This window comes from Misgurnus anguillicaudatus, unplaced genomic scaffold (genome assembly GCF_027580225.2).
Source record: "Misgurnus anguillicaudatus unplaced genomic scaffold, ASM2758022v2 HiC_scaffold_27, whole genome shotgun sequence".
NCBI lineage: Eukaryota > Metazoa > Chordata > Actinopteri > Cypriniformes > Cobitidae > Misgurnus > Misgurnus anguillicaudatus.
Window position 1 is genome coordinate 1,934,597 of NW_027395277.1, and position 26,314 is coordinate 1,960,910.

The 26,314-nt window shown below is 34.8% G+C and overlaps 1 protein-coding gene across 2 annotated transcripts in view; it reads right to left on the reverse strand.

The window, feature by feature from the left end:
- Positions 1-3,139: 3,139 nt before the first annotated feature.
- LOC129434000 (serine/threonine-protein kinase BRSK2) overlaps positions 3,140-26,314 on the reverse strand; it is a 237,953-nt gene continuing 214,778 nt past the window's right edge. Inside the window, exons 15-19 of one of the 2 annotated variants that reach the window (XM_073864685.1) lie at positions 25,716-25,764; positions 19,159-19,282; positions 18,293-18,473; positions 14,220-14,309; positions 3,140-6,268 (exon numbers count right to left, since the gene is read on the reverse strand). In XM_073864685.1, coding sequence (XP_073720786.1) covers positions 6,246-6,268; positions 14,220-14,309; positions 18,293-18,473; positions 19,159-19,282; positions 25,716-25,764 — 467 coding nt within the window. In that variant the 3' untranslated portion in view covers positions 3,140-6,245. Of the gene's footprint in view, positions 6,269-6,288; positions 6,648-14,219; positions 14,310-18,292; positions 18,474-19,158; positions 19,283-25,715; positions 25,765-26,314 lie in introns of those variants that run through there. The other variant, XM_073864684.1, reaches the window with a different exon arrangement.

Below are 26,314 nucleotides of genomic sequence, written 5' to 3' on the forward strand. Positions count from 1 at the left end.
CCCAGGGCCTTGAATTTTTTCCCCCAGATTCACAAACTTTCAAGGATTTCAAGGACCCGTGGGAACCCTGTAAGCTGGTCTAGCTGGACTTAGCTGGTCAGACTGGAAGACCAGCTGACCCACCAGCCTAACCAGCTTTGCCAGGCTGGGAGGACTTTATATTTGGTGCGATATTATGCACAGTTAGGTCAAGGCTTGACTCTCTAACCGTACACAAGTGATTCCTAAACTTGGGAAGTTAGATGAGTTTTATGAAATTTAAAAAAATACATTAATTAAAAAAATACATTAAAATAAGGCTACTAACCAACAGCACTACAATGTATTATTAAATGTTTTGTGTTAAGTTTTATGTCATTAATTATTTTTTTGGGTGGGGGGCATACATAAGTTTGAGAACCACTGCATTAGGCCATGATGGCCACTTAGCAGTTAGAGCTGAATTTACAGAAAATTATGAACAAAATATGATTTTTAACATGTGACAGTGCTGCCACCTTGTGTTTATTGGGGGCATTGCTTGCAGTCAGAATGATTTTTTTCAATCTGTTGAAATGATAATGCATTGTTTAATATGATGTCAATCAAATTAATTTTAAGTATTGTATATTATTTTGTTCTTGTGTTTTGGCTAATGAACACTATAAAAATACTGGGTAAGTTTCAACCCAGCATTGGGTCAAAAAGGAACACAAATCTAGCCACTAGGTTAAATTAACCTAGAAAATTTTCATATTTGACCCAGCAAGGGTTTTTTTTTCAGAAAAAGAGTTAGTAACAATTGTGGTCCTCAAGGCAACATCTTAAATGGCTGCTGAGGTATTTAGGCTATTAGCACAAAACCAGTATTTACAAGGGTAAATTGTTTTGAAATTGAAGTTTATATATAGGGGTAAGCGGGGCACAAACTAACGTGGGGTTAATTGTAACGCATCTACTTTACATATTTATAAAAGGCCGAGCAATCAGTGCTTTTGGTATTTTCCTCTTCCTGTCAGAAGATCTCCTGTGAATTACTGAAAAGTTTTGATGTGTTTTGGTTAAGATATTGAACAAAGGGTGTTTTGGAGGCATAAAAGTAAATTTCCTCATACTGTAGTAGTAACTGATAGCTGGGATTGAAAAAAAAATTACACAGCGGGGTTAGTTGTCACACTTTGTTACAATTAAGCCTCAGGTATATAATGATAAAGAAATGAAAACAATGTGAATAATATTCATCAAAAGGTTAACTGTTAATACAATATCAGGGGAAAATTTTGTCTTAATTGTGCAGCCCTTTCATAAAAAGCTATTTATATGCATGGACGCTTAATACAAGGATGGTCAGATGAAGGATCATGGATGGATAAATGTGTGGATATCTATTATAGGGAGAATTTTATTGAATTATATTTTTTTAACTAAATAGCAGGTGGTATACCCTCTGTTTGTTACAATTAACCCCACCTGTGGGGTAAATTTTGGTGTAATTGTACGATAACGGTAGCTCTCACAAACAAACTTTAAGTTTTCATTTGTAGCAGAGATGTGTGTGTTGATTGTGTAAAAAATGATTAATTTAACTTAAATATTTTTTTGAATGAGCCAAAGTAAAAAAGCATTAGTTTGTGTCCCGCTCTCCCCTACATGAAAGCAGAATAAATAAGCTTTCTATTTATGTATGGTTTGTGATGGACATATATTTTGCCGAGATACAAAATTGCCTTTAAAGTTGTCCAAATGAGGTCCTTAGAAACACATATTACTAATGATAAATACATTTTTGATATATTCATGGAAGGAAATGTACAAAATATATTTATGGGGCATGATCTTTGCATTAAATTCTAAAGATTTTTCTTGATCCAAGGTATTGTTGGCTATTGCTACAAATATACCTGTGCTACTTATGACTGGTTTTGTGGTCCAGGATCACATGCGCATTACAGTGGTTCTCACACTTTTTAGCATGTGCATCCCCACCACCCCTTCAATCAAAGGTCCATCCCCTTTGCACCTGACCCCAAGATTTATCTCAAACTAAGCATTTAAATTAAACTTTACTTGAACCATACAATGTAGTTCTGTTGATATGTTTGATTTACAAAATATATGAAAAAATAATATATTCCATATCAAAGGTGCCCAAGCTTTTTCCTACCAAGGGCCAAAAATCAAACGTGACTGAGGTAAATGTTGCTGTGTTACATTAAAATTGCCCTGATTCTCCTAATTTATAATTTATAATACTTAAAAATAAATAAGCAAACATTACCCTGTGTATGCATGCAACTAATGCAGTTTTATTTTCAAAGGTAACTGTTGTAAAAAAGAAATAATTTTTCCAATCATTTTGTCTGTGTGTATAGTACCTGAGTTTGTTGAGTTTTGTAAGTATACATCAAAAATAAAAATTATTTACTTTAATTCCTTAACTTTAAATTCAATTAACATTTTTGTAATGTACAAATTAAACAAAAAAATTTAATTTTAGAAAATGTTTAATATGAACATCTGCATCAATGACGTTGGGAACCTCTGCCATATATCATAAAACTGGGGCCCCATCACCATCTGAGGGGCCCCAGTTTGAGAGCCACTGGTGTACTAAATACAAAATCAATACTCATGCTTTTTAATAATGCATGGTTATCATCAATACCAGTATAAACCGTACAAACATAAACTGACAGACCAAAATGTTGACCAGATGACATATGACAGATGCAAGCTGTTATTACGGAAATACTTACAGTATCAGGCGATGTGTGAGATAAATCTGTAAAAATCTGTAAAACACATAAAATAACACACATGCCAACACACATACAACCTAGCATAATGCACCAACACACACACACACACACACACACACACACACACACACACACACACACACACACACACACACACACACACACACACACACACACACACACACACACACACACACACACACACACACAAACACATTCTGGTTTCCATGTTTTGTGGGGACAATTGGTCCCCACAACGTCATAATTACCAGGTACACACACACACACACACACACACACACACACACACACACACACACACACACACACACACACACACACACACACATCTAACATACAAACCTGATCACTTATTGAAACATTACAGAAATCTACAGATATTCCTATTAAGTGAAGGAGTTTATTGTTTTCATTTTTCTCTGAAATTGATCACAGTTATAATACAAGGGGATTTTTACATCATTAAATGCACGTTCCTGCTCTGTATGTTCCTTCTTCGTTTAAGTTTAGCTTTGTTCAACTGTATAAAATAGGAAATTTAACAACAGGTATTGCTTTATTATTGTTTCATTAAAACAAGCTGTAAACTGGGGGTCATAAACATTCGAAACCTTTCTCTTAAAGGTACAGACGAAAAAAGATGTCTGCGTCGCAAGAGAGCGTCACGATTTTGCTGCGTCGCTCGCTTGCCGCGCAGATATTTAGTGCATAAGATACTATAAAAAGTGACAGGAAAGAAATAAAATAAAGCATCGATAACAGAGGTAAATACAGGGGTGAAGGCAAGAGTCTTTTTTTCAACAGAAGGAAAGCGAGAAATCGGTACGCGAAAGCCATGCAAAGAAAACGCGCATGCACACAGCAATACAAGTCAAACGCAAAGAGCAGGAACAACATATTTACAATACAACTGATCCAAGAACAGCTTTTTATCATCAATGATATGAGAAGTTCATTCTCTCCCCACCGAGGCTAAACTACATTCATAAATGAGCTTTTTGTTGGCTTGCTTGTTTGTTTTTAACACACTATTATCAATCTAGAAAAGAAAGACTTTACAGTACTTGCATAAATCAAGACATAAGAAAGATTCGTTCAAACAAAACTGTGTTGCCCTGATACAAACAAACACATTATTGTCATAAATAAATAACATTCAAGTTCTCATATATATTTATGTATGTCATTGCATGATAATAAATATATGGACAAACATAAGGAAAATACAAAAATATCCACAATGTATTTAACATCTTTTTTGTATCTGCTGGTAGTGAACATGAAATATGAAAAAAAGACAAATACAAATTTTATTTCAGCATCTATACTGTATGAACAGGAACAAAATCATTCGATAACGTAATAAACAGATAAATACTCTACTGAAAAGACCAGCTGAAACCAGCCTAAGCTGATTGGCTAGTTTTAGCTAGTCTCCCAGCTTGGTTTAAGCTGGTTAACCGGTCCAAAATATAGGGGTTTTGGCAACATCTTCAGCTGACCCACCAACAAAAACCAGCTGACTCACCAGCTTGACCAGGGTGGAAGACCAGCTTAACCAGCTTTGCCAGGCTGAAAGGACCAGCTGGTTTAAGCTGGTGGGTTAGCTGGTCTTCCAGCTAAGACTAGCTAAAATATAGCCAAAACCCCTCTAAAATTAGCCTGCTACACCACAAAGCAGCTAAAACCAGGCTGGGAGACTAAGATGGTTTTTGCTGGTTTTAGCTGGATTTGTCAGTACATGGGGGGAAATAATCAAGACTTGCAACGCAAGGTTAGAAATCCAAATCTACAACAAAACTAAACCTAGTGTCACGTCTACAAGACATTGCATTTATACAGAATTATGTTCAATTTGTACAAGAGATTCATTTGTTAAATTAATTCGATTTTAACCCACCCGACCCTTTGTCCGAATCCCGAATGCTTCCCAAAGTTCGGTCCTTTTGCAGCAATGAGTTCATCATTCGAAAAGTCATAAATAAATAAATGCACACAAATCCATACAATCTGTGAAGATTCACATCTCCTCCGGTCAAGCTTTCAAAGTTTCAGTTTTGTGTTTTTCCTTCAGCGCGCTTTATTGAGTTAAGTGCAAACATCCAAGAGTTGTGTGTGCTTACAGTAGATCTGATATTGTGCTTGGTTTCAAAACCAAGCGAGATGTCTACATAGACAGCTGCTTTTCAAAACAACGTCCTACTAAAATCTGGAATGCCGTTCATAGCCATTAATGTTATTGGAGTTTGCATTAGCATGTTGCTAAGCTAACACCACAAAATAGCTCATTAAACCCTTAAAAAGTGCACTGTTTGAGAGGACGGCCATTTTGTGGTGTTTGAAATTCAACTTGATCTCACAAATTACGTGAAATAGTCACAAAATATTTGTGTCATAGTCACGTATTTACGCCATTTTACGTGTCCGTGCCACGTATACTTTCTTTTCGTGTCAGTTTCAAGTATTGGTTAGTCAACTGTTTTTCCTATTTTCTTACCATTGTCGCTTCGGTTTTGGGTTAAAACGACTTTTTGTTACATAAAATGACATCCTTACCCAAACCCAGCTCTAATCCTAACATCAGGAGACAATGGTTTAAAAAGCATACGAAAAAAAGAGTATAAAGCAATCCATAGCTGAAATTCCACAAGGGGGCGTATTTGTTTCCCAGACGTTGCACAATAAACGTGACATCGGAATATATCATTATATATCGTGAATGAAAAGTGAGATTCGAACGAATGTCCGGTAGTTAAATCTAACCCCAAACCAATACGGTAAAAACAGTTGAATAATCAATACGTGAAACTGACACGAAAAGAAAGTCGTGGCACGGACACATAAAATGGCGGAAATACGTGACATTGACACAAAAAAATTTGCAAAATATTTTGTGACTATTTCACGTAATCTGTGAGATCATGTTGCTGAAATTATAGTGAACATTATCGAGTGCACGTATTCAATCCCACAATGCACCACAATAATGAATAATGAAAACGTGTTGAATACTGAATGGAGGAATAGAGGGGCTCTTTTCGGACATAGATTTTTTAACATGTTTTTATTAATATTACCCTTTGGTAGGAATTTTTCTAAAAAAAAACATTTTGCAGTGCATTATGGGATTGTTTTTTTTGCAAAGCAAACACCTTATACAGCAGAATAACTAAATGTCCTACTTTAGTAAGACGCCTATACTGCTATGCTACCTCTGTAGACAGCATACTAGGTTTTGAAACAGAGCCCGTGTGTTTGTGTAAGTGTGAACAGTGAACAGATAATGGTATAGGATTGAACGGGAACAAGCGTGTGTGTTTGTACAGTAATCCTCGTTGAGAGTCAAGGTGTCGGAACGTGGAAAGGAAAAACTGTGACAAAGGATGAAGGTCCGTCTCCACGGTAACCTGCAAGTTCATCATGAAAAGTGCCCTCGGTCAATAAATGTCCATCACGGGATGTGAAGTAGGAGTGGGGGGCGGAGTTTTAATACGATTTCTGGATAAAACCTGGTAGTAGAAACAACCATCACAATGGTGAGGAAAACAGGAAGAAACAGTAAAGAAATGCAAAAAATATCTGGGATAGAAACAGCAGGAGAGGCCGGGAAGGGGCTGGCACAACAACATGGCGATGAAGGGGAAAGTGTGTCTGGATTTGTGTTTGTCAGTATTGTCAGGGGTGTATGAAGGTTTTAGGGCTGCTCCTGTGTCCCAACAGATGCCAGCAGTCTGGCATTGTCCCTGGCTTGGCATTTAGAGTCACTAGGCTGGGGTTCGTGGTGACGGGGGGGTCTGTTGGGTGTGCCAGGTGAAACAGGCACCTGGCCGTTCTTCTCGTCTGAGAAAAGTTGTTTAATTACGTCAAAGAAGTTACTCAACGGGCTGCCTAGGTACACAGACAGAAAGAAAAGAAGATAGAGAAAGAGAGAACAAACAGAAAAAGAGAGAACAAACAGAGAAATGAACAAGTGGGTTCACATGAGGAGGACAGAAAGGGGTAAAGACAGGAGAGAGTGAAAAAAGAAAAACTAATACTACAGGGGACTGTGAAGACAGAAGTTAAACATTTCTAATTCCTGCTGACAAGAATCATGACTATGTTTGGGGCATTGTAGCTGTTTTAAGCTGATCCAAGCATTGTTGTTGCAAAGCATCGTTTCATCAGTATTTTTTTTTCTTGAAAACTGAACCTATGAGTAAAATATTTATATAATCTATCTGATATAAGGATTAACTTAAAAAATTACTTTAATTGGTAAAACCTAAAATAGTTAAACATTTTTAACTTAAATTTTTCACTGAAAGTGAGAAAATTTAGGTAAAATTTTTTTAGGCGTTAATAAACTGAAGTAATATTTTAGGTTGATCCAGCTTTTTCTTTTTACAGTGCACATATGAAAATATAAAAATATATATAATCCATTATTTTATATATGAAAACAAAATATACAAATATTTTAACTATTTCATATATGAAAATATTAAACAAATATAATTCATTATTTTATTTATGAAAATATAAAAAAATATAATACGTTATTTCATATAAAAATATAAAAAATATAATCTGTTATTTCACACTGTAAAAAGTACAAATTGGATCAACTAAAAAAATTAGTTTAATTGGTAAAACTAAAATTGAAGAGTTTCGTTGCAAAATGAGATAAATCCATTTTTTAAAATGTTTGTCAAAACATGTTTATTATTATGTTATCATGTTATTATTTTGTTTTATGGTGCTACTTAGCTGTATTTTTTAAGTTATGAAGGTTTAAATCAAAACAAACCAACTGCAGTTGAATTGATATTAATTGGAATGAACAACCAAAAAACGAAATTTCTGAAAAAAACCCAGATTTATCTCGTTTTGCAACGAAACTATTCAATTTTTCTATCCAAAGTAAGAATTTTTTTATAGGCGTCAATAAATTGAAGTAAAATTTTAGGTTGATCCAGATTTTACTTTTTATAGTGCATATATGAAAATATAAAAAATACAAATATTTTAACTATTTCATTTATGAAAATATTAAACAAATTTAATCCATTATTAAATACATGAAAATATAAAAAATAATCCATTATTTCATATATGAAAATATAAAAAATATATAATTCATTATTTCATGAGAAAATATAAAAAATATATAATCCGTTATTTCATATATAAAACCATAAAAAATACAAATATTTAAAAAAATTCATATATGAAAATATTAATCAAATGTAATACATTATTTAAGATATGAAAATATAAAATATAATCCATTATTTTACATATGAAAATATAAAAAATATATAATTTGTTATTTCATATAAAAATATAAAAAATATATAATCCATTATTTTAATATGAAAATATAAAAATATATAATCAGTAATTTTATGTGAAAATATAAAAAATATATAATCAGTAATTTTATATGAAAATATAAAAAAATATATAATCCGTTATTTCATATATGAAACCATAAAACAAATTGAATCCATTATTTTAGATATGAAAATATAAAATATACTCCATTATTTTACATATGAAAATAGTAAAAAAATCTATAATCTGTTATTTCATATGAAAATATAAAAAATATATAATCCGTTATTTTATAATAAAAATATATATATAATCCGTTATTTTAATGAAAATATAAAAAATATAAAATGTTATTTCATTAGAAAATATAAAAAATATATAATCCGTTATTTTATATGAAAATATTAAAAATATATAATCCATTATTTGATATATGAAAATATAAAAAAATATAATCCGTTATTTCACAGTGTACAAAGTAAAAATTGGATCAACTTAAAAAAGTATACTTTAATTGGTAAAACTTACATTTTTCATCTAAAGTGAAAAATGTTATGGGAATTTTTTTTAGGCATAAATAAACTGAAATAATATTCAAGGTTCAAGGTATTTTTATATATTCAAGGTATTTTTTACAATGCATATACAAAAATTACAAATATATAATCCGTTATTTCATAATATAAAAAATACACCATAAACAAACATAATCCGTTATTTTATATATAAAAATACAAAAAACATCCATTATTTCATATATGAAAATATAAAAAAGTCATTATTTTATATATGAAAATATGAAATATATAATTCCTTATTCCTTGCACTCTTATGAACAATACACACGGAAAAAGGCACAGGTCAAAAACTTATGGCTTGCGTTTAATTTTACTTTCACCAAACCTACTCGTATACTTTAAGACATTACATATAGGCCTATGGCACAAGTCATGGAGTTATTTTATATTGCTTCTGCATCGAGACAGTGGGTCACCGTTCACTCCCATTGTAACCAGAAAATTGTAAACACCATTTTTTTTTAATATGTGCGCTTTGGTTCAAAAGATATAGGATGGTTTGGATGTATATTACAGTTGTAATAGATATATGTTTGCAAAAAAAATTATATTGATGGGTGGATCTTTTGATTAAAAAAATCTATGCATATTTCCTAAATTTCTAAGCAAACTGTAAAGGTGGGTGAATCTTAACTTTGTGACAGTGTTATTATTGTAAGCAATATTTATCAGACAGGCTGTGAACAGTTCTTCCTAGAAGCCTCTTAATGAGAAAATCTCACATAAACACACATACAGGCACTCACACACTTACACATAATTACACAAAACCTTGACAGATGATGGCCCACATACTTGCCCAAATAACTGAACATTACTAGTGAAAGGTATTTATTTCTAAGACATGAAGATTCACCCAAAGCCGAGCTTGCCAGACTCATATGACAAACCTCTCAAATCCTTTAGACCAAATATGTGGTGACTTTTTGGCATTTTTGATCTAAGATCAGCAGCTTGATGTGAATAACAGACTGAAAAGTGAAGCAAATGCAAGTAAATCTGACATATTTTGATTCTTTAAAGAGAACTCAATGATCACGTTAGGGTAATATATTAGTGAATAATGAATACTGTGTCAGAAAAGTGCTCAAAATGTGTTATCAGCGAGGCACTACCCTTTTAAACAGTACAGATTGCACATAAAGAGTTCATAATAGTTCCTCTGAGGTACCTATTGGTACCAAAGAGTGCTTATTAGTACCTCAAAGATACATATTGGTACCATATGTATACATATCTGTACCTACATATTAGGACTACTGCCCCAGTGACAGGTATACATATTTTGACCATTTTTTTCTAACAGTGTTTAAATAATTAATAAAAACATACAGTTCAGTCTGTTCTTCAAATAAAGTATGGCTTTATAATTTAACACTCACATCAAATAAATGACTTTTTTGGGTGAAGTTTGACAGATATTTGAAGTCACTTAAAAATTGAAGATTCTTCAAAAATATATTTGTGTGTTGCACAGACAACAGCGTGTAATGTTTAAATAATGACAGCTTTTCATTTTTGGGTGAAGTGTTTCTTTAAAAAGAAGGGTGCACTGATGTGCGTGACTTCAAATGTGACATGCATTTTAAAATCATAAAGGGTGTTTTAGAGAGAGAAAAGTCAGTGTGTACAGTATACATTTATAGTGCAATGTTATAGTGCATTTAGATGATGTCTTACCACACTTTGACTTTGAGACTTTCTGAGAGTTTTCTGTATACATGCATAAGAGACAGAACCATATGTTGATACTCAATAAAATATTATAATTAGTAACATAGAAGTTGAAATGTGTTCAATCATTTGAGGGTTATAAAGCGGATGAGTGCATCGTATCATCAGAGACTCTCTTCATCGTGTCAAATGAAGCATATGAGCTTTTTAATGAACAAACGCAGAAGCAGATGTTTGCATCTAGACCAGGAGGAGTTCACTTACAGTAGGACCATATTAATGTTGTGTATGCTTATTTGGAAAAAAACGTATATAAATAGATTAAAATATTAAAAACATTAAAATAAAATATAATGTATATAATTTTTATATATTATAACACCAGAAACTATTTGACACACAGACACAGAAGTGACAGAAGTCAAAAGAGAGAAAGATCTAACATCTTAAGATGATCTGTAGGTGTAAAAATACACCTTATGTTCAGCGGCGGCTCGTGAATGCTCATCCGAGGGGCGCAAATTCAAAATAAGTGTTCGGAGTGTCATGACTGTTGCTCGCATTTTCAAAATATGTGTTTGTTGCGTCATGTGAACCATATGCATCACATGTTTTGTTAAAATAAGTTCCTGCCAGGGGCGTCAGTTTGTGTTGAAAAGTGCAGGGGACAAAAGATCAGATCAGGAAAAACATTACAGCAAGCCAGGAAAAATATTAAATAACGGCACATGGAAAATGGGCATAGCGTAGGCCAGTCAACAACACAAAAATAGTCAGCAAAAAACCCTCAACAAAAAATGATTTTAAAGAAAAAAAAATTCTACTGTTTTCAGTAGAAATATCTAAAAATATCTTAAATTAAGATGCTTTTTCTTCATGAAGAAAATGACCCAAGAAAATAAGTCTAGTTTCTAGACCAAAAATATCAAATTTAAGTGATTTTGTGCATTAAACGAGCAAAAAAAAATCTTCCAAAGGGGTAAGCAAAAAAATCTTGAACTTTTTTATTAAACTCTAAATTCAAGAAAAATTCAGATTTTCAGATTTTTTATCCTGAAAATCACTTAAATTTGATATTTTTGGTCTAAAAACTACTTAATTTATTTTAATTTAAGAGTTTTTAGATATTTTTATTGAAAACAAGACAAAAGTACTAAGATTTTTTTCTTGAAAATAATTTTTTGCAGTGTACTCTTTATTTTTGTCTTGTTTTCTGTAGAAATATCTAAAAATATCTTAATTTAAGATGCTTTTTCTTCATGAGCAAAATGACCCGAGAAGATAAGTCTAGTTTCTAGACCAAAAATATCAAATTTAAGTGATTTTGTGCATTAAACGAGCAAAAAAATCTTCCAAAGGGGTAAGCAAAAAAATCTTGAACTTTTTTTATTAAACACTAAATTCAAGAAAAATTCAGATTTTTTTTATCCTCAAAATCACTTAAATTTGATATTTTTGGTCTAAAAACTACTTAATTTATTTTCATTTAAGAATTTTTAGATATTTTTACTGAAAACAAGACAAAAGTACTAAGAATTTTATTCTTGAAAATCATTTTTTTGCAGTGTACACTTTATTTTTGTCTTGTTTTCAGTAGAAATATCTAAAAATTCTTAAATCAAGATATATTTTCTTGATTAGCAAAATGACATAAGAAAATAAGTCTAGTTAAAACAATCAAAATTATCTGCCAATGGGGTGAGAACATTTTGCTTAAATTAAGTGTTAAATTAATCTTATTTTAAGATTTTTTTCTCACCCCATTGGCAGATATTTTTGCTTATTTTAATCACAAATTCACTTAAATTGTATTTTTTTTGTCTAAAAACAGGCTTATTTTTAGATATTTCTACTAAAAACAAGACACAAATGGCAGTGAAAGGCGCACAGGTATTGCTTGATTTTTCAGAACATTTTAACCAAATGCTTTCAAAGAGTGGTGGGGACATGTCCCCAGCGTCCCCAGTATAAATGACACCTATGGTGCCTGCTGCACACGCGTCAAAACCGTTTATGATAAAAGAGATGCTCACGTTCACAAAATACACACAAGACACTCCCTTAACAGTAAACTCTGACTACGCATGAGATTATGCGAGTATCTGGCAAAAAAATATCACTCAGTCTCCTCTCCACTAATAAGCTGGTGTGTGGTGGGCGTTCTGGCGCAATATGGCTGCCGTCGCGTCATCCAGGTGGATGCTGCACGTTGGTGGTGGTTGAGGAGATTCCCCCATTCATATATAAAGCCCTTTGAGGTCTGCAGAAAAAGCGCTATATAAATGTAACTAATAATAATAAAATAATAATAAAAAGTCTCTTTTATCATAAACCCAGACGCATCTGCAGCAGGCACTTATTTTTACAAGACACGTGATGCACATAGGATCACTCGATGCGCAGAACATATAATTTAAAAAAAGGACCACACACATGATGGGCTACATACATGTTGTGATGAACTTTGCATCGAGCACCCTCGAAAAAAGAAGTCACCGGCCGCCGCTGCTCACGTTGATCCATCATTGATTCTGAGACTAACAACGATAATATATATTACACATTCTTGTGTATGCATAATACCATATGTAATGGTCACTGCTGATTTAGTTAAATATAAGCTATCTTGAATATATTTTTCTCTTCAGACATACAGTACTGTCTCAGACATTCTCTACTGGTATGTCATTAATAAACAAAACCTTGAACCTTCAGTTATAACCATCTATAATATGTCAATGTGATGATGCTGTTTGTGCATCAAACCAGCAGGGGGTGCTGTTATCAGGGAGATGGTTAAGACACAGTCAAAAAGCATCTCTTGTGTGTGACTAGAGCAGTGCTTCTCAATTATTTTCTGTCACGCCCCCCCCTAGGAAGAAGTAAGCATTTCGCGCCCCCCCAACTCTCCGCCGCGACTGTAAATAGTATAATTTGTCTATAAAATGACACATCTGCAAAACATTGTATCCTTATTAACATTAAAGAAAACACAAAAAAAGAAATATCAATCAACTTACAACAAAGAATAACTTTATTAACATTGTTTTTTAGTCTGTAACAGAAAAAACTTAAAATGCATCAATTTGCCTGAAATAAAAATCAATCCTTATTTACAGTATATTTTTTGACCATTTGATACTGAAAAATTTTATTAAATATAATCAATAAATAATAATAAAAACTCAAGCGGCTTATCAGCGTGTTTGGGGTGCAAAAAAAATCACTTCCTGAAAAAGTATTTTCCCCGGGGTCTCACGCGCCACCCCCGGTGTCGCTTCGAGCCCCCCCTGGGGGTCCCGCCCCACTATTTGAGAAGCACTGGACTAGAGGAAGGATACACACACACACACACACACACACACACACACACACACACGATCTAGATTTTATTTTTTTAACACTTTGGCAAACTTTACAACCACATAATCACGTTATTAAGCCTCACAAACTAAACCAAACATTTAAGATACATGTAGAAATACAATTCCCAAATACACTTCCAATAAACTTCCAGAAATATATTTTTTGCAGGTTTTTTTGTGCCCTGGTTTGTTTATCACAGATGCATGATCGGATCATATCAGGTAGAAATATGGGGTTAAATCTGACACAGAAAGATTGAAAATTCAGTCCAAAGTTTCAAGTTTAGCCTACAAGTTTGTAGGTGGGACAAATGTAGGGAACTACACGGCTAATGTTGTTTTAGGATTGGGAGCAGAGGAGCGGCGTGAATCTCTTGAACAGGATAGTGTGTAATAGTGAATATATTTGGACGTTGTGGTGTGCTGTGGGGTATTTGGAGGTCATGCATAATGGAAGTGGGGTATAAATGGGCACATGATGGGGTCAGGGGGGAGTACAGTAGGGGTAATAGGGTAGCAAGACTCACCAGACAGCTGCTGGACACCCGGCTGGTCGTGTGTGCTTAACAACTGTCCCTGAATAGTCTCCACCACCCGCTTAAAACGCCGGCTTGGACCTGTGACGGGTTACAGGACATGCAAACAAACATCATTTACTAGATATGTTGTAAAATAAAAGATTGAGTTAATATTATTGACCGTCGTACATTGTGTTAATGTCTGGATTAGGTAATGCAGTTGGTAAGAGCTGCTCTACAATAGCTGAGAGGCGTAATGGATATTAATGGCAGAAAATAAGGGGGAACGATGCATTAACCAACATAATAATGTGCTTTAAATGTTGTATTTATCTTTGGCTGTTGTTTTGTATTTCATTGATGGGATAATCAGTGTGTTTAAGAGCCTATTTGGCCCAAACAAATGTGTAAGGAGCAAGTGGATTGCTGGAGAATATCTATGGGTATTTTCTGAGGATTGCTCCCTAGGGTACAACAAGAAAAACTGCTTCCTTTAGAGAAACTAAGTCAAATATGTGGACCACAAAACCAATAAGTCGCACGACTATATTTGTAGCAATAGCCAACAATACATTTTATGGGTCAAAATTATAGATTTTTTATGCCATGATGATATTTTGTACATTTCCTACCCCAAATATATGTTTTGCTAATGACTTCATTTGGACAACTTTAAAGGCGATTATCTTCATAATAAAAAAATTTCCATACTCAGATTTTGTCGTATTTTGGCTAAATGTTGTCTTATCCTTAGATACCAAAACTAAAAAACATATTTTTTCAGATAACGTATAAATCTTCAATAAAAAAAAATGATCGTGACTGGTTTTGCCCTAACGAAAATTAACCATGGTTTTACTGCAGTTTAAAAAAAAACATGGTTTACAGTAGTAAAAGTTACCAGAAAATAACCATGATTTTGAAAAAAAAAAACCACAATCTTTGCATTGCTAATGCACTGCAAAAAATGACTTTCTTACTTAGTATTTTTTTCTTGTTTTCAGTAGAAATATCTAAAAATTCTGAAATCAAGATGTATTTTCTTGATGAGCAAAATGACCTAAGAAAATAATACTAGTTTTTAGACAAAAAATATACAATTTAAGTGAATTTGAGCTTAAAACAAGCAAAAATATCTGTCAATGGGGTGAGAAATTTTTACTTGAATTAAGTGTTTAAGAAAAAAGAAATCTTATTTCACAATTTTTTTTCTTACCCCATTGGCAGATAACTTTGCTTGTTTTAAGAACAATTTCAATTAAAGAATTTTTAGATATTTCTACTAAAAACAAGACAAAAATACTACTAATCTAAATATTGTGAAAATCGTCTTTAATCTCCTAACTGTGCGTTCACACCAGACGCGGAAGAGACGCTATTCACGCGTAGTTGGACGCTTGAACATTTTGAGTCTACTCGCTTCATTCGCGCGTAATAGTTGCGCATGAAATTCTAGTCATTCGAGACATTTATGCATAAATTAGCGTCATGAGAGCTCAAATTGAGTAAACTTATCAGATTATTCGAGCTCCTCACTCACTTTCTTTCACTTAAATTCCTGTAAAAGTACGAAGATGTCTCAGGTAGCGATGATGAATCTCCTTCTTGTAGTTTTGTTTTCTGCTTCTGCTCGCTTTATGTAATCACGTCACTGCTAGAGCAAGATCCTGATTGGATAACGTGGCGCGAAAATCTGCCAAAGTTCAGATTTGTCAACTTGCGCGGATCACGCGGCAACACTCAATTTGCATGGACCACGCATCCGCACTGTGCCTTCCGCATTCTCCGCGCCATTCGCACTTACCGCGCCGCATGATGCCTGTTCGTATTTTTGCATGCCGCCTTTTCCGCGTCTGGTGTGAACGCACCATAAGACCCGAGCTTTGGTTTGGCTTGCATTTTACATTTCTTCCAGCTATTTAGGGTTACAAAGAACCAATAAATATAATAACCAAATATTTTTCTTTGAACATGAAACAGGTTCCAGTTACACAGAATTAAAGGCGGAGTGCACAATGTTTGACAAACGCTTTGGAAAAGGAGACGGGCTGACTAACAAAACACACTTATAGCCAATCAGCAGTAAGGAGCGTGTCTACTAACCGACATCCTTTCCGGGTTGCGTATGTGTGGGGCGGGTCTTTTAAAAGAAGGTCCAGATTCTATTGTGGTAGGGGCGTGTTTGTTTAGGTGATTTCAAATATCAACATTGGCTTTCAAACATCGTGCACTCCGCCTTTAAGTATTATGGTGCAAACAACAAAAACTGTGACACACCAGGTCTTAGGAGGTTCAAGTTGTCCAAATGAAGTCCTTAGCAACTGCATTTCACAAAATTAACGTTTTGATATATTTTCGGCAGGAAATTTACAAAATATCTTCATGAAATACGATCTTTACTTAAAGTGCCCATATTATGAAAAACTCACTTTTTCTGGGTTTTGGGGTGTTATTTTGTGTCTCTGATGCTCCCACACGCATACAAACTTGGAACAAAATCCATCCATGCTATTTTGAGTGAGATACAGGTTTCTGAATGTCCTCTGCCTTGAGTCTCAGATTGCGCGAGTTCAAACTCAGCTCCGTTGTTACGTAACTAGCCGTTTCATCACATTCAGTTTGAATTTTCCTGCCCACCACCCAACTCGCAGGTCTCCACCCACCAGGGAGCTAGAGAGAGCACAGAGCAGTCAGTCACTTCGCTGATACCCTGCAGTTATCATTTCTCACGGAAATAACAGCGCTCTTTGGATATTATGGATTATACTCCCGCCTACTTTTAAAAACAAAGTTTTAATGCGTGGTTATTGGAAGCCGGAGTAATCTTATATACAGTGTGTTACGACGCAAATAGTCATCAGATTGTAGGCGATAAGACCTTCATGCAAATTCTGATGTAAACAACAGACTATGTATCTATATTTCACGGATTATACGCATTTGTGGACAAAAATGGTCATTGGATGTATTTTATTGGACTTTCATGGATCATTCACACATCTGAAACAGACTGGATTCGATTCGCGATCGTTGTATCAACACAAAAGGTAAGAAGTCACGTTATATTTTGCATGTTGTCATCTTCTGTCACAAAATACTACATTTATGATGCTAGAGCATCTGTATCTCAAAACAGAGATCATGCATTGATGCTAATCCCGTAAATTATACCTTTTAAATGTATAGTGATGTTAAAATTGGTTGTAAACAGTAGGCTATATAGATATTTTTGCAGGCTAGATAGTTTACAGCGTGGTTTCGAAAGTTTAAACAAATTTTTAACGGCTTTATTTTACAATTCTACAAGAACTAAGTAATAGTGCTTTGCCAAACTAAAAGTTTTTTGCCAAGCTAACCGAGACCGAGCCTTACCGCCCCGGCTTTTCTGACGAGGCTAACCCCCCGAGCCTCTTATAACTTTACGGTCCGGACCTCCCGCTAGCTTCTAGCAATTAGCACGCGGTCCACAAGCAGTATACATCCCCCGCCGGGTCTTAATTTCTGTAATTTGTGAAAATAGTGCGTTTGAAAATGTTTTATAACGGGAATATGTTAGCATTGTCCAGGGAAAACGAGTTTATTGTTGAAACTGCTACATCACAATTGACTCTGGAATCATTGTGTGTCATGAGTTTCTTCTCCTGTAGTGTACTTATTAGTGATACTTTTCTGCATGATTTGTATGTTGGCAACATAAACCGTTAATAATAATAATATATAAAAAAATAACACAGTATGGTCTGTACTGCTCACGATATCACTATGCACGCGCACATGACGTTAGTAGTGGGGCGTGATCAAAGGAGCATAAATATGTAATGACTAGCTCAAAACGGCACAATCTGAAATGCCCTGAAAAAGAGGCTACTAGAGATGGGTAACAATCTTTTCCTACAAGCTATTTCGAGCAAACAACTTTTGAAACATGCTTTATGGAACTCATACACCTATTTAACTTGTGGAAAAGCAGTCATAAGATGGGCACTTTAATATCCTACTAATTATATATACCCGTGCAACTTATGACTGGTTTTGTGGTCCAGGGTCACAATTGGAATAGAAATGGGATCAACCGGGGTTACCTGAGAGCAAAGTGAAGGTGACTGAATAAATGCCGTTCTCCTTGGTGGCCGCCATGCTCTCGGTGTAAGTGATGTCCACCTGGAATTTAACAGGCTTCTGGAAGACGGTGGGACCGGTCGTAGATTTGTACTCGGCCCGAAAACTCGTCTGCGAGATGACGCTGTGACTGAGGCTGGGTATCTGTGAAAGAAGGATACGAGAGGGTTCGGTTTATCGATATGTACCTTAAAATCAAAATCTTGATGCTCGGGTTTGGTCCAAAGCGATTTACACTGATAGCGTAAAATCTCATTATTAGATTATGAGACTTGAACCCGGATTTCACAGACAGACATAGTGTTAACATTACTGGTGATACGAGTTTGAGTCCCTGCCCAGGATCCCATTCCCTTCATTCTTCCCTGTCACTTTCCACCTCCACTGCACATCTCCAACAAAAGCCAGAAAATGAAGTTAGAAATAACCATGTTGTTCAAATGCACGGAATTTGTATCAGATGATCCCATTGAAAAGCCACTATTGAATAATTGAACATGGAGAAAACATTGCTAACCCACAATAAAACCACCTTAAACAGCACACCAAATTTCTTCCCTTCTCGAACAAATCTCTTCAGGCACAACATCTATATGCTAATGATTTACGCCCCGGGTTGATTTTCTGTTGACCTCTCATAAGTGGCAGCTGGGAGGAAAACATGGCTGACATGTTACAGAATTGAAACACGAATCAAAAAAGTGTTTGCAGATGTAAAAACACTGGCTTCTGGCTAAGCAAAGTCTTTCAATACGAAGAGCGCAGCAGCGTATACTGAAATATTCATAAGCGTCATTCACAGTGCTCGGAGACGACATAAATTGCTTACCGAGAGAAAGGCGTGGACGATGTCGGCCTTTATGGAGCTCAGCGGTTTGTCCCTTATGACCACGAAGATCTGCTCTTCTTTCTCAAGGTTGATAAAGTTACCGAACCAAGATTTTTTGGCGAGTCTGCGAAAAGAGAGACATTTTGTGAAACTTCTTTCTAAAAGTCTTCGGGGTAGACAAAAGCGGTCTTCATCCCGACTTGATATATGATTAATCATGTGATGCTAATGCAAAAGAAATTGATATTGAATTATTCATAATAGGGAAGATATGAAAGAACAGCAAACAGCGGAGCGTATATGTCGGCCATAAATGAACATGATGAACTTTGCCTGAGGTCATCTTTATGGTGGTAAGAAAAATTAATTACATCGCAAGAAATCGTAAGATGTCCTAGACTCAAAGATACAATAAAAACATTTAGACTCATTCTTATTTCAAAGCATCTCCATTATTATGTGACTTTGTTATTACAGCACTATTCATCAACCCCACTACTGAATCTGAAACATTTTCCAACACTTTATTGTATTAGTTTTTTTGTTACACGTCACATGTAATTATTATAATAATAAAAGTAAGTAACATGATTACATGCAACTAACCCTAAATCAAACCCTAACCTTAACAGTGGGTTCAGACTAGCCGTGTTTGAGGCGTCAAATTCGTGTCTACCGCGTTTAGTTTGCAGCGTGAACATTTTGAGTTTTCTCACTTTATTCGCGCGTGAAATTCTAGTCATCAAGACATTCACGCGGCGCGTTTTTCCGCCAAAGTTCACATTTTTCAATTTGCGTGTTTCCCGTGCAACGCTCAATTCATGTGAACTAGACGCAAATGCGGCGGAAACCCGTCTACCGCGTCACGCTAAATGCCTCATTTGTGCCGTGAGACCTCCACTTAAGTCACATTGACTCAACTTTAAAATCACTCGCGCTTGACGCCTCTACCGCGGCTGGTCTGAACGCACCATAATGGTTAGTTCACCCAAAAATGTCATCATTTACTGACCCTCATGTTGTTATAACCTTGTATACATTTCTTTGTTCTGCTGAACACAAATAAAGATATTTAAAACGATTTTGTAACCAAGCAGATCTGGGGCACCATTGAGTTCCATGTTTTATTTTTCCTAACAATGGAAGTCAACGGTGCCCCAGATTTCAGAACAACTTGGAGGTGAGTAAATGACAAAATGTTTAATTTTTGGGCGAATTATCCCTTTAAATGTATAATTATTACGCTAATAGGATAGGAAAATATTTGAGATACAACTAAATGAAAATCTGGAATCTGAGGGTGCAAAAAAATAAATATGTTGAGAAAATCACCTTTAAAGTTTTCAAAATAAAGTCTTTAGCAACACAAAAATAAAGTTTTGATATATTTACCGTAGGAAATGTATAAAATATCTTCATGGTTTACATAATCAACGCTTTCTCCACGTTTAAATGTACCGTAACTAACTAATGTTGTTAATCATTAGTACCTAAAGTGATAGTTCAACCAAACATTTTAATTCTGTCATCATTTACTGACCCTCATGTTGTTATAACCTTGTATACATCTCTTTGTTATGCTGAACACAAATAAAGATATTTCAAAATTATAACCAAGCAGATCTGGGGCACCATTGACTTCTATGTATTATTTTTCCTAACAATGGAAGTCAATGGTGCCCCAGATTTCAGAACAACTTGGGGGTGAGTAAATGACAAAATGTTTCATTTTTGGGTGAATTATCCCTTTAAATGTATAATTATTACGATAATAGGATAGGAACATATTTGAAATACAACTAATTAAAAATCTGGAATCTGAGGATGCAAAAAATAAAAATATTGAGGAAAATCGCCTTTAAAGTTGTCCAAATTAAGTCCTTAGCAACACAAAAATAAAGTTTTTATGTATTTCTTTTTAGTTTTAATATAACAACAATAAAGATATTTCATTTTTTTGTAACCAAGCAGATCTGGGGCACCATTGACTTCCATGTATTATTTTTCCTAACAATGGAAGTCAATGGTGCCCCAGATTTCAGAACAACTCGGGGGTGAGTAAATGACAAAAATTTTCATTTTTGGGTGAATTATCCCTTTAAATGTATAACTATTACATTATTAGGATAGAAAAATATTTGGCTGAGCTATAACTAAGGGTGAGGGTGCAAAAAATTTAAATATTGAGAAAATCGCCTTTAAAGTTGTCCAACTGAAGTCCTTAGCAACACAAAAATAAAGTTTTGATATATTTACTGTAGAAAATGTATAAAACATCTTCATGGTTTACATAATATCCTAATGATTTTTGACATTAAAAAAATATTGATAATCTTGACCCATACAATTTTATTATTGGTTATTGCTACAAATATATCCGTGCGACTTACAGCAATACTAGTTTTATGGTCCAGAGTTACATAAATGAAAGTTTAGTGAAGTATAAGAAAAGGAGCCTGCTTGTACCCTAAGCAAGGCCGCCTTAATGCACGGGCTTACCTGGGCTGAAGCCCAGGGGCCTCCCAAGTTCAAGGGCCTCCCAAGTTTGCGTTCATGACGAGCTGAAAATGTCATATTGTTTTGTAACTTGTCGGGTTTTCTGTCAATCACTCTAATTGCACGTTACATGGCTGCTGATTGGTCCGTTGTAACTTCACGTGAAATAAAATGTCAGTAACATATTTTTTATTCTGCGTAATGTAATTAAGTGCGCGTTGTCAACTTGACATTCCTGCACGTTAGACTGAGTGTGACAGAGAAACGGGAAATAATCCACCAACAAATGAAAGAGTAATTTCTGAAATTTCATAATGCACTAGTGAGGTGCAGCTCTCTCTCTCTCTTTCGTGCGCGCGCTCGCTCGTTCGCTCTCTCTGTGCTGGTTCAGCTCTCTGGCATGCAGAAGTCTCTCCCACGTGCACAAGAAACTGAGCCGCTAAATTAAGAAAGGAGTTCCCGCACATAATGCTGTTAGTTGTTATAAAGTTTAAGTTTACTCGCGTTTATATCAGTGACGCGTGCGCAGCTGGAACGATGTAGTTTGACGCGACGTCAGCTCACAGTACACACATCTGTTGGTAGAAAGACGAGAAAGAGACGCAACGGTAAAGGTGCAAGTCTAAGAAAGTAAAGAGCGACAAAACCATCTCAAATGATCATCCCCTGATAGCACCATTATAATCTCATTATCTAAAGATCTTATATACAGGTATGTTCCCTGTCTGTCTTGTGGATATTCATACTTGGTCGTTTTACATGCTTATGTATGCATAAATACAATGCATATATATCTTCAATAGCCTACAAAATAAATAACTGATTAAAAAACAAGATTCTGTCTATAAAGACTTATCTTTTGTTATCATTAATGCATTTAACAAGATTCTGTCTAAAAATACTTATCTTTTGTTATCATTTATGCATTTTCACTTTAAAACTAACTTTATTATATTTTTAAAACTGTGGTGAGCATTTAGTTAGTGAGTGGCAATTTTCTGCAAATTATATTCCAAAAACTATATAAACATAAAGCTTATAAACATATAAACTTTCACACATTTTGGTTTTATTATCACCACAAGTTGCTGTGTGTGGTTGTTAAATAAAGTGTCTTGTGTTTATGCTCAAGTAGGCTCAGTGATATGTTAATAACAATATTATGGTGTTTTCTGGCTCAAAGAGGGAAAACTCACTGTTGTATGTCTCGAAAGAAACTAATGCATTTTGTGATGTAGATTACCTAGATATTACACTTAAAAAAAGAGACTATAAATCGATGGGAAGGGGGCCTACAAAACCTCTTAGCCCCGGGGCCTCACATTAGGTTAAGGCGGCCCTGACCCTAAGCAGTTGTCAATTTATCTCTGTCAAGTAACTGTCCATCTCAAATTCAGTCAGGCTCTGTAAAGCTTCAATCGGCCGCCGTTGTGCATCAACAAAGCACAGTTGCTCGAAACCTAGCTTTCAGACCCTGATTTATGGCAAAGGATGAGAAAAGAAAAGCAGAAAACATCACGGCTTATCCAGCTGGCACAGAAGGCGAGAGCGAGGGGGATAAGTTATGGAAGACAAAATAGAAAACAAAAGAGAGGCGGATGAAGCATCGCTCCGTGTGGGAGAGGAAGTTTCTGACTGCCGCCTCACAGAGAGAAAGATGTTACCGGGTTTCCATTAGAGTAAAAAACTGAAAGGCTTTAACAGAGGGAAGCATAAGTCACAATGATTTCTAACGCTCTAAGGGTGCTTTACATCAGCTTTGTGGGGTAAGTATTGTTCAAAGCCAATAATTCCTATTTTTTAGAGGATGCTGTTTGACGCCTACAATTTGTTGTGTTTTCGGCATGGATTTGACTTGGAGAGTCAGAAAAGCACTTTGTGCTCAGTTTTCGCCATCTTTATGTACAAAAGTCACCAAAATATTGTCCAAAATATAGTAATTGTATACTTTTCACAGTACAGCTGCATTAAACTGAAAATGTTGTTAACCAGAACTAGCTGTCACATATTAAGTGTTTTAAATATTATACACATAATAACCACTAGGGGTGTCACGATTCTACAAATCCTCGATTCGATTACATTTTGGATTCTAAGGTCACGATTCGATTCGATCCTTTTTTTAAGACAAAAAAAAATGCTAAGCCATTATAATTTATAAGCAGCTTCTCTTCTGTCTCACGTGCACGCGCTCTTCCATCTGTCCGAAGTCTAAACATAAACTAAAGTAGTAATCCTAACGTATTTGTTCAGTTTTATGCATTTCATGCAAGCTGATGCAAACTATCCCATTTGTTTACGCTGGACCAATGTTTTTAAGGCACCTCAGAGTTTTTTTCCAAGCCGACTGGATGTGACATGGGGGCGTGGCAGCATCGACAATCCCATTTTTTAATTAGAAGTTCGAGATTGTGACTTAATTTCGATAGATTTCAATTTAAAATCGAAATCGTAACACCCTTAATAACCACATTAGTTATCCCAAACTGACATTTGATATTTTATTTTATTTAGAAACATACATTTAGATTTTCTTGTTTTATGCAAATTTAAAGGAATAGTCTACTCATTTTCAATATTAAAATATGTTATTACCTTAACTAAGAATTGTTGATTCATCAATCAGAGATAAAGTTAGAAGTGACCAAACACATCAACGTTTTTCCTATTTAAGACGAGTAGTTATACGAGCAAGTTTGGTGGTACAAAATAAAACGTAGCGCTTTTCTAAGCTGATTTAAAAGAGGAACTATATTTTATGGCGTAATAGCGCTTTTGGGAGTACTTCGACTCGGCGCAGTAACACCCTCCCTCTCCCATTATGAGAGTGAGAAGGGGAGCGGACTTTTCAGGCGAGTCGAAGTACTCCCAAAAGTGCTATTACGCCATAAAATATAGTTCCTCTTTTAAATCCGCTTAGAAAAGCGCTACGTTTTATTTTGTACCACCAAACTTGCTCGTATAACTACTCGTCTTAAATAGGAAAAACGTTGATGTGTTTGGTCACTTCTAACTTTATCTCTAAATGGTACCATTGAATGAATGGGGCTAAGCTAAATGCTATCGAAGCGGCACGCACACAGATGATAGAGGGATGTATCAACAATTCTTAGTTAAGGTAATAACATAGTTTAATATTGAAAATGAGTAGACTATTCCTTTAAGCTTTGTATCTTTGTGTCAAAATGGATTTATTGCGTTTTGGAACCAAACTCTTCATATTTTCATTGTATGAATGAAATATAAGTTTCATTGCAATCCCAAAATATCTGACATCAAAACCATTGCCATTTGTTGTCATTAATAAAACAAATCTGTTTTTGTGTCATTCACTACAACAACAACAATGTGACTTTGTGCAACCCACCTGATCCCACAGTTTAAAAACCCCTGCTAGAGGCAGGATTCATTGTGACAACATGCCCCAATATTCAGGATCATATGGGGTAAGTTGTCCCAATGCGTGTTAAATGACCAACAATACAATATTAAAAAAAATATTTAGAAATACAAAAATAAATTAGTTTTCTTTTAAAAGAGAGGAGTTTATATGAAGATTTTGGTTCCAAAACGCGATAAACAGCATTTTTTTTTTAAATGAGTTACCGGCAAAATCAGTATTGTATCAGGTCAGTATTAAAAAAATAATTCTACATTCTACGCAAAATCCAATATATGCCATGTTATTCTGTTATCTTTCCTCCCTTTATCCCAAAACGCAATTAACGCCACTCCTCCTTTTCTGCAGAATACAATAAATCCGCTTAACCAATCACAGCGCACCATTCCACGCACTGTAAACAACAATGGCGGCGCGTTGAATACACACAGAATGTGAGACAAGTTGGTGTGTTAAATAAACTATTTAATATTTTCATTGTCAAAAAGTCACATGTGTGTTTGTATAAAGACTTATCCTGAGTTTGAAAACTTCTGGTTTAGAGGCAGAATTCATTGTGACAACATGCCCCAATATTAGGGATTGTATGGGGCAAGTTGTCCCAATAGAACAATTCAATATTTTCATCTTCAAAAAGTCACATGTTTGTATATAGACTTACTCTGGGGAAGACTCTGGCGTCAGGCTGGACATTTCCTCTTGCGTGGGAACTGTTCAAAATAAAACAGGGCTGTTAATGCATCCATTTCCGTCATTTACAAAGAATGTGCCATTTTTAAACTGTACCTTTTAAAAGGTTAAACATAATTAAGCTTAAAATTGCATGCATGCTTGTGAGTATTTGTGAGTCATAAGTTGCACGTTGTGTTCAGGATTATTAAAGGGAACATCCCAATAAGCCTGAATCATTAACGGGTCACATGCTGGTTTAAGGATTTGGAAATTCTAGCCGATGCTCTTTAAAAGAAAGTGAGACGGTAACTATGGTGACAGGATTAATATTAGTTTACAGGCTGTATGTAAATGAGTCAATTTAACCATAACAAGCCAAGAAACAGATACAGGTTCAGATCTGGAGGAGGTAAAAGCATATTTTTACCCTAAATGACTTAAAGGTGCAGTGTGTCATTTTTAGAAGGATCGTTTGACAGAAATGCAATATAATATACAAAACTACAATATCATTGGTGTATAAAGACCTTTTTATAATTAATTGTTATGTTTTTATTATCTAAGAATGAGATGTTTTTATCTAGATGC